This window comes from Octodon degus, unplaced genomic scaffold (genome assembly GCF_000260255.1).
Source record: "Octodon degus isolate 3935 unplaced genomic scaffold, OctDeg1.0 scaffold00093, whole genome shotgun sequence".
NCBI classification, from domain to species: domain Eukaryota; kingdom Metazoa; phylum Chordata; class Mammalia; order Rodentia; family Octodontidae; genus Octodon; species Octodon degus.
Window position 1 is genome coordinate 7,032,322 of NW_004524669.1, and position 9,636 is coordinate 7,041,957.

General features: G+C 43.8%; 1 protein-coding gene across 1 annotated transcript; it reads right to left on the reverse strand.

Annotated features, from left to right (window-relative positions):
• Window positions 1–313: 313 nt before the first annotated feature.
• On the reverse strand, window positions 314–3,351 carry LOC101561691 (glycosylation-dependent cell adhesion molecule 1-like). The gene is made up of 3 exons (XM_012516144.2): window positions 3,125–3,351; window positions 985–1,218; window positions 314–545 (listed from the first exon to the last, which is right to left on the reverse strand). Exons 1-3 carry the CDS (start codon window positions 3,186–3,188, stop codon window positions 430–432), a joined length of 414 nt encoding a protein of 137 aa, XP_012371598.1. The 5' UTR covers window positions 3,189–3,351; the 3' UTR covers window positions 314–429.
• Between the last annotated feature and the right edge of the window lie 6,285 nt (window positions 3,352–9,636).

Genomic DNA, 9,636 nt, shown 5'->3' on the forward strand with positions numbered 1-9,636 from the left:
TAACTGTGTTCAGCTCTACAGAGGCAGTGCAGAGATTCAGGGCTGAGAAGCTGCCATGGGGCTTGTTGTTGCCTGCGGGTTTTGGGTGAGCAGGAGCAGCAGGCTGGTGGGTGGGGAAAGGCAGGCTGCAGAGGGTGAGGAGGCGCTGTGTCGTGTTGAGGAGGTGGAGGGCAGGTGAAGAGGGTGAAGTTTTCGCAAAGGATGTGTTTGGATGGGGAACTGAGCTGAAGAGCAGGGAGATAAAGAAGAGTCCCAGTAGACTGGGGGTGTCTTGCCTCCTTTTTAGGTCCCACAAAGCCTCCACAGATCTGGGTTTGGATTGCAACTCTTTAAAGCACAAATCTGACAGATGGTGGTTGGCATGAACAGAGTTAGGTAGGCACCTCGTAGGGCCCAGCATGGGATTTAGGAACTCTTGTCATTAGGGCATCAGGGATTGAGCTCTTCTATTATTTGTCCATGAATTGTTGTGGGTTTCACAATTTTGTCCAGATTCTTCTTGATTTTATGACTGAGCTTGGCCTTTTTTTCCTCAGAGGTGGTTGCTGGGGAATATAGGGGGAGAAATGTCAAGTTAGCGTTGGTTTCTGCCTCACCTGCCTGCACTCCATTAACAGTGGGTTCTTTGATTTCATTTATGATTTCTCTCTGCCTCTCCATCTCTCTGTGTTCCCCCCGCCCCCCACGATTGAGCCAAGGCCGTGGCACTGAGCTATTAGCCCCATTCTTTTCTAATTTTCCCTTCTATTTATTTTTGGTTTATTTTTACAAAGTCTTGCTAAATTTCTCAGTCTAATTTGCAATCCACCTGCCTTAGCCCCCCAGAGTTAAAGTTGTGATCCCCCACCATGCCAGGCTTTATTTACACATAATTCTTGGTCTCTTACAGCATCTTTTCCCCTTCCAACCCCACGTTTCCACCCAAAATAGCTTTACCCCTGCCCTTTTCCTTCCCAGCTGCTTCTGTCTTTCCTTGGCTCTTACCAGCCCTGGGAGTGAGTTCAGTGGTCTCTTCTGACTGAAGCATGGCATCTCTGAGATTCTTTCCTTGGGGGATGGGGCTGGGCTGCATGGGGTATTGACTCTTTGGCTTGGGGGGCTTTATCTCCATATTCTCTTCAGCAATCATCTTTTGGCTGAAGGTGAAAGGCTCCTTAGACAGGTCCTCATTGGAGACATGGTCCTTCCTGGGATGCTTGGAAGGGATGACCTGGGTAACTGTGACCAGAGAGGTGGAAGAGATGAGAGGAGAGAAGGATCCCACGGGAGAAGCAGTCAGCCAGCACTCTACCGGTCACCGCTTAGTTAACATACACAAAAGGATTGAGGCCCTAAATCTGTGAGGGCTCCAAAGACATTTATTGGGAATTCTACTTCTCCCCAGCAAATCTACCTTCCCAGTTAAAAGAGAAATTTTGCAAATGTCTGTGCCATTGTCTTATTCATAAGAAAAAGCTCAATAATATTAGTTCTTTTGCTCTGAATTCTAGGTATAATTTGCATTTTCCTTCTCTGATTTCTCCCAGGTAAATCAAGGGAAGCCAGCCTGAGATGAAAATACCCCTACAGATAAACTACAAATAATCCACAGATCATCCACAATGTTCCGAAATGTTCATGGTTCGCAGGCTATGGGTGCTAGGGCCTGGAACTAATGAACCCCTCACTAGCTCCGCATCAGGGTGAGCTGAAAGTCTGCCTGCTAGCACTTGCATGAGAGGTGGTCCCCCAGTGATCACACAGCATGAGTGCTGGTCATGTGGTTCTTGGTTCCTGGATCTTGGCCAGGTAGTGCAACAGGAGGGGTTAAGGCCAAGGAGGGACTGTCTTTGCTCTGCTTTTTCTCCAGGTAGAGAATTCATTATTTACTAAACAATCTTTTAGTACCACTGACTTTTTTGGGGGGTTCTTTTTGAGACAAAGTCTCCCTCTGTGTAGTCCAGGTTGGCCTTGAACTCACTATGTAGCCAAGACTGGTCTTGGACTCCTTTGATCCTCTTGACTCCAAATGCTGGTATTACAGGCGTGTGCCACCACACCCAGTCTATCACTCATTTATTCTAAAGGATTCATGGTACTTACCAGCAACTGCATGCTGAGCCTTTACAGGGATTTTATCTTCTGGCTCTGCAGCAGAAGAGGTTAAAGTATCCAGAGGTCTCAACACAGTTAACATGTAAATCATTTCTTGTGACCACCCAATCCTTCTTAGCCCCGGCAGTTTCAATGCCCCTTACTTTTTTTTTTTTTTTTAGTGGGAGCAAAGTTTATTAGAGAAAGTAAAATGAAGTATGAGAGAGAAACTGACTCTGCAGAATGAGTTTGGGCTGAATAAAAGAGGATAAAATGAGATAAAAATACAACCTGGAGGACACAGGGTGGGCTATCCTGAGGAAAAACCATGATGGTCTCCCCTTACTCCTGTCTCTGTTTTTGGCAACTTTTTTTTTTTTTTTTTTGGTGGCCTCAGGATTCCTTCAGGGCAGGTCTGATTTAGCTTGAGGATCTGGGGATCGAACCACAGCATCCTGAGCCTGACAGCTTTGTTTAAGCAGGCACTTAAACAACTGAGCTAATGGGCAGGCCTCCTTTGGCAGCATTTTTAACACACTATAAATTTATTTGATCCATTTTATTTCTTTTCTTTTTCCTAGGCTGTGCTCTTGGTGAGGTAATGACTGAGGTCTCTGCCCAGGTGTTAGGACACCCTGAATCCCTAGAAGTGTGTCTGCCCTGAGGAAGTGCCCACTAAGTAGCTATTGAATGTGTGTGTGTGTGTGATTTTGCCCTCACTGTGCAGAGGGAGGGAGAGTGGTCCAGAGAAGTATAGTGATTCTGATTGTGTTGCCCAGCATTAGGAGAAGCTGTGATCTAGTGGGAACCTCTGTTGACTTGAGGCTGCCCTGATTTGGTCTAGTTTGGTCCCTCTAGTCCCAACCTCAGGCTTTCTCAGTTGTAGGATTTCTGGTGTCAAATGTCCTTGTTCCCTGCCTCTGTCGCTAAACATCTCGGCTGTGGACTTTTCATTCTTCACCTCCCACCCCTCTACATAGCACATTACAAGGTTAACAAAGGACCTTGACCCCTAGGGGGTGCTAGGGTATGGGAAGGAGGCCACACTCACCAGGAAGGATGGCCAGAGAGGTGGACGCCAGGCTGGCTAGCAGCAGGAGAGTGAAGACTTTCATGGCAGAGCAGGAGCAGGAACAGTTTTCCTGAGTAGGCTGTTTAGAGCTGCTGAGGAGGCAGTCTGGAAGGGGCTTTATTTATTTGGGGAAGGGAGGGGCTACGGGGAAAACTGGTTCAGGTTTGGACCGGAGAATACCAGGTTTTCCTTCCTGAGTTCCCCATTATGAATATGTTTGTTTTTAGGAACTGGATTTTCTGGGAAGTTAGTTAATAAGAAAGTAAGGCCCCCATCCTTCTGCCTAGCCTGGGGCCTGCCAAGCTGGGCTGGCCAGGGCTCTGTCCCTGCATGGCTTCTGATTAACTTCCTGGTGTGAGTGACCTTTCTTCATGGTGCTCACTGCTGAGATCATTTTATTTGTATTCATGTGGTAGATTCATTAATATGCTACCCCAAGAAGAACAAAATTTCCACGATGGCTGGTATTATGTCTTGTGATTATTTTTCTAGCCCCTTGGAAGTAGCTGGCACATAGTTGGTGCTCAGAAAATATTGGTTGATGAATGAATCAAGGAAAGGCTAGACAAAAACTCCCCAACAGTACAGGAATGAAGGAATGAGGCAGATATGGAAGCCCCCAGAACTGTGCTGTGTTGGTTCACATGAGATATAATTCACAACGTTTGTTTACTGAGCCAAGAAACTCATATTCGCAGAAATGATGTGATTTGTAGATTCACATATCTGGGTGCCTTAGCACCAGGTCCCCCTAACTCCATATCCAGGGCCTAGGAAGCCAGTGGAGGGGTGGTGTGCCGTAGGGGGCGTCTGGAGAGCTGAGTGAAGGACTTAGATCCTGGGCCCCAGCCTGGGGACCAAACTAGTTGATCTTCTCTGTCCTTCTCCAGCTGGAGGTTTTGATCTCTCTGAGATAGCTGCTTCTCGACTGTCTCTAGGCAGGAGAGGGCTGCCATGACCTGAGACTCCTCCTGCCTTTAACAGAAAACATACTTGCTAGCCATACAGGGTCCCACTGAGGGTAAGGCCTGGCCTGTGGACCAGAGAGAGCACTGTGCTGTGCCAGCTGGCAGGAGTCCACCTTTCTGGGGGAGGAGATCCCCAGGGGGCTGGCAGCTGTCCTCCAGTTACTCCACACAGCTCTCCTCAGGCAAGATGGGGAAGTAAAAGGAGTTTGTCTTGGGCTGCCTCCCACCTCTCCTTCCTCCAAATTTTCCCCTCTCAACATCAGTCTCCTTGTCTGTAGCCCAGGGACCTGGGGAAAAGGACAAGGTCAGACGAGAACATTCACAGAGAATCCACTGTGGGGATTTCAGCTCTGCAGGCTTGTTTCCTAATCTGCCGCCATCTTGAGGCCACCATCAGCTCTAGGCTGGGCTACTACAGTAGTGTTTCACTCCTCTTCTGGTTTCCAGGCTGTCTCTTCCACACGAATGCTGGAGGCATCTCCCAGAGTTCATACTCGCTCTGTACCTGAAAGTCTTTACCCACAAGATGAAGTCCAGACTTCTCAGTCCTCCCCATCTTCCACCTCCTCTCTTAGCTCTGTGAGTCACTCCCTGCTCACTGAGGTGCATGCTGTTCCCCCTTCAGGGAGCCCCTTCCCCTCCATCTGCCTGCTGTGTTCCGTCGTGACCCAGATCAGACCTCACCTTGAGGTAACCGAGCCTCCTTAGCAGCCCACCTCCTATGGTCATCTCCCTGCCGTGACCCCACAGTTCACGTTCATGTCTTCACCTTTGCATTACTACCTTCCCTTGCTACTTAGTGAGTACGTGCCATTTGCAGGTTTTAGGGATATAATGTTGAATAAAGTTGCCTGGTCCCTGGCCTGGTGGCCTGTAAGTGTCTAGCATTCATGGCAGTCTGTTGTAATTACCTTACGGAGGTCTACTGGTCATACTGGTCAGTTACCATTCTGGGGGCAAGAGGTGTAGTTTGTTTATTTTCGAATCCCAATTTATTGAGCACAGATCTTTATACTTTCTGAGTACTCCAGTCTGGTTTTGTTGAGTGAGTCAATTTGTTTGTTCAAATCTGGCCCTTGGGGATATGCTCATTCAGTGAAGTGTCTCGTGTGTGTGTGTGTGTGTGTGTGTGTGTGTGTGTGTGTGTGTGTGACTTTGAAACTGGATCAGATCTGGGCATGGTGGTGCATGCCTGTAACCCCAGCACTTGGGAGACTGAGGCAGGAAGAGTGCCATGAGTTTAAGGTCCTGTCTCAAACTCTTTCCCAGAAAAAACCCAAAACCAAAGCAAAACCATGATGCTTTCATTATATATATATGGCTGGGGGTGTGGCTCAGCGGTGGAATGCTTGCCCAGCATGCCTAAGGCCCTGGGTTCAGATTTCTGGTAGTTGTTGTAACAAAGTTTTAACTTTTGCGATATCCTATCCTCAAACTGTTAGAAGTGCTGGCCATTTACTTGCCATTCCAGCATTTATCTTATGTTTTACTCTTAGTACTTCTTTGCTATCATGAAAACTTTTTCTTAGTTCAATTGTTTTGAAACATTTAATTTTCTGAATATTGCTTAATCTTAATTTTTGTTCTAAGATTTATACTGTATCTTTGACTTACAATTTATTCAAAAGACATTGTATTGATATCTTCTAGAAACTTTAAAAAGTATATTTCTATTTTCTGTTGACTTTAAAAAAAACAACAGAGGTTTGTACCTAAAAAAAAAAATAAAAGCAATGTTGACTTGTCAAGTTTCTTTGCAGCAGTTTTGGGTTATAAACATGCTTTTAAAAATTGATGGAGCTGGGGAGATGGCTTAGTAGAATAAGTGCTTCCTTGGCAAGCACAAGGGTCTGAGTTCAATGCCTGGTTCCACACACACAAAAAAACCCCATCATCTGGCTGGTAAGATAGCTCAGCTGACTAAAGCATCTGCTCAGGCAAACTTAGGCAAGCACAGGGACCTTGGTTCCATCCCCAGCACCACATGCTGTGCCAGCCCTGCCTGCAGGGCTTATGCTTCTAATCTCAGTGTTGGGGAGGCTGAAGAGAGGAGGATCATCATAAGTCCAAGCTTCATAGTGAGAACCTGCAACAACCGAATAAATTAAAAAAATTTGACCATATATATATGTTTTCTTTTTTTTTTAAAATGTATTTAGGACAGGGCCTAGGGTGTCTCACTACACATATTGGACTTGTAGTGATCCTGTTTTCAGCCTCCCCAGCACTGGGATTACAGGCTTGCACCACCCCCCCCATTCTCAGTCACTGTCTCAGCATGACCTGGGGGTGGGGCTGGCACTGCCCACAGGGGATGGACCCCAGCCGCTGTGCTCTGTCTATGCAGGCGCTTTAGTCCACTGAGCTATCTGGCCAGCCCTGAATTCATATGTTTTCTAACTTTAAACTATTTTTCATTCTTTCTCTTGTGGTATAGATCCACTTGCTGCTAGATTTTGTTAATATTTCATTTAAACATGTGCCTCGATGCTTACAAGTAAGAGAGATTTGTCTGTATTTTCTCTTTTGCTGGACACCCTTTTGAGGTTTTAAATAAAAACTGGCTTTGCTAAGTATTTGCAAATTTTCTTTTTTGTCTGCTTTGGGACAGCTTGCATGGAATTGGGTTGTTATAAGGGGGAGTAGAATTCACTCGTCTCAAATTCCTGGGTTTGGTGCTTTTTTAAAAAATGAATTAGCTCTTGCTATTGTTGATTTCTCCTATAGTAATGTAAGTATGTTAGTGTGGTTTATCTCTACTGGGGCTAATTTTCTTGGCAATATTTTGGTTTCTTTCTGATTTTTAATTCTGTTTTCTTTTATGTCCATTCTTTTTCTCTCTCTACTTTCCCTCAAATAAGTAGTTTTTGGATATTTCTTTTTTCTTTTATGTATTTAGTACAGGGTTTCCATGGTCTCACTACACAGATAGGACTTGTAGTGAGCCTCCTGTTTTCAGCCTCCCAAGCACTGGGATTGCAGTGTGCACCACCACACCCAGTCTCAGTTGCCATCTCAGTGTGCCCCAGGTGGAGGGGGCTGACATGGCTTGCAACCCTGGTCCTTGTGCCTGCCTAAGCAGGTACTTTAATCTGCTGAGCTATATGGCCAACCCTTTGGATATTTCAAACTTAGTTTCTATAGTATTTTCTGTTTTTTATTTAATTACCCTCTGATTTTGCTAATTTATTCCTTTGGTTTCATTAAATTACTTTTCATTTACTTAAAATGATAAGTTTAATGACAATTACATTAAAAAACTTTGATTTATGCAAATATTACATTTTTGAAATTTTCTCTAAGTATTCCATTTAGCAGTATCACATAGATTTTGATATTTTGATTATTATTTGATTCTAGATATTCAGTAACTTTTATTTTTCTCTTTGAATCAAGAGTTATTGACAAGGGATGGCCAAAGAGCTCAGTGGATTAAAGCACCTGCAAGCAGGCGCAGGGGCCAGGGGTTCAATCACCAGGCCTGCTGTGCTGGCTCCACCCCCGGTGCACGCAGACACGGCAATTGAGACTGGCGTGGTGGCGCACACCTATAATCCCAGCTCTTAGGAGGCTGTAAACAGGTGGATCACTATGAGTCTGATCTAGTAGTGAGACCTGAACACTCGGTAGACCCTTCCATAAAATACACACACACACACACACACACACACACACACACACAAAAGAAAAAAGTTATTTACAGTGTTTTAAGTCCACATGTCATATATCCTGTAAGGCATTTTTTTGATTATCTAGTTTTTTAACTTAATTTCTAGTTTTATTGCTTTATGATTGGAGAAGTTTCATTTGCATTCTTTCTATTTTAGAGTTTACTAGCGTATTAGGCAATGGTATAGATGTGACTCAAGACTGCCTGGATATATTTACCCTCAAGTAACTATGGACTGATATTAAGACTGATATTCTATTTTTTCATTCTTTTCCCTTCTTTTACTCTCAATAAAAATATTTATTATTCATTTATAGTACTGTGGATTGAACCCAGGACTTTAACACTGAGCTATATCCCCAGGCCTTAAAAAACATTTTTTTTGAGGGTATGTGTGTGGCAGGTTCTTGCCATGTCTCTGAGTTGCCAAGTCTGGGCTCAAAATTGTCATCCTATTGCCTCAGCCTCCTGAAATGCTGGGATCACAAGAATGAGCCCCTGTGCTTGGCACATTTAAAAATGAGTTACTTGTGAGTGAAATTTTTTCTTTTGAATTTTTTTTGCAATCAACACTATCTTTTTATTTTTATTAATTTTATTGAGAAAGAGCAATGAGACAGTTTCAAAACCAATTAGTAGGACAGTTTCAATAATTAATATGTTGCATATTGTTGTCTTCATAGTGGTTATTCAGAGTACAAGGTGCAGGCATGATATCTTGTCCACAAACACTATTAGTATGAATATTTCTTCTCACTGAATTAAGAGAATGTGACTGTATATCTATCCTACCTATTTTGTACATACAGATACAAAATGGTCCTTCATTTATATCCCCTTTTTTTGTTTAGTTTTGTCAGAGATGTGTATTCCATTGCCATTTAAATATTGTAGGTGAGTGAATTCAGCAAACTATTCCAATATAGTCCAGTAGTCCATAATAATAGTGGGTTATCTGCAGGACGGGCAATGTCAGAAGTTGTTGACTTGAGCCTTTTACAGCTCAGCATATTAATACGGCTTTACTTTCCCCCCCCATAATTTTATTGAGAAACAAATAGCAACGAGACAGTTTCAAACCAAATTGGTAGGACAGTTTCAATAATTAACACATTGCATACATTTTTTCCTTTGAATTTTGTGTCTTACCTATTGAAAAGATATTCTCACTACCACCTCAATGCGATATTTAAAAATCAAGAGATAAATACTTGGCACATGACTCAGTTACTTTTCTGTCATTGCTGAGACAAATACTCAACACCCAAAATGAAGGAAGGGAAGGTTTATTTAGCTCACAGTCACTGGAGGTTTCAGTTCCTACTCAGCTGGCTCTAAGGCAGAGTGGCACGTGGCAGAGAGCAACATTTCATGGTGGCAGCAAAGAGCAAAAGAGCAAAAAGGAGAAGTAGCAGCAACAATGGCAACAAGAGAGAAGAGTGACTGAGACAAAATTTGGTACCAGAGAAGTGGGTTCATTGCTGTGGCTAATCCTGACCATGTGGATTACAAGCTTTCGAGAATGGCTTATGGGAAGAGATAGGAAAAGTTTGGAGATGTTGCCTACTTGAGAAGAGCTGCAACAGCTTTGGCTGTTCTGTTTGGGAGATTTTGGTCAGAGCTCAGAAGACCAGAAGGCTGTAGAAAGCCTGCCTGTGAAGACCAGACTGGGGAGATTTCTGCTGGGAAGAAGAGCTGAATTGGTTCTTGGACTGCAGGTCATTTGTGTTTTGACTTTGCAAAAAAGTTGTCAGCATACAAGTAAAAGGAAAGCAGGATCTCAAGGACTAACTAATCAAGAGAGGGAAAGGAGAAGAGCTAGGAAACATGACAATGTCAAGCCATACAGTTAT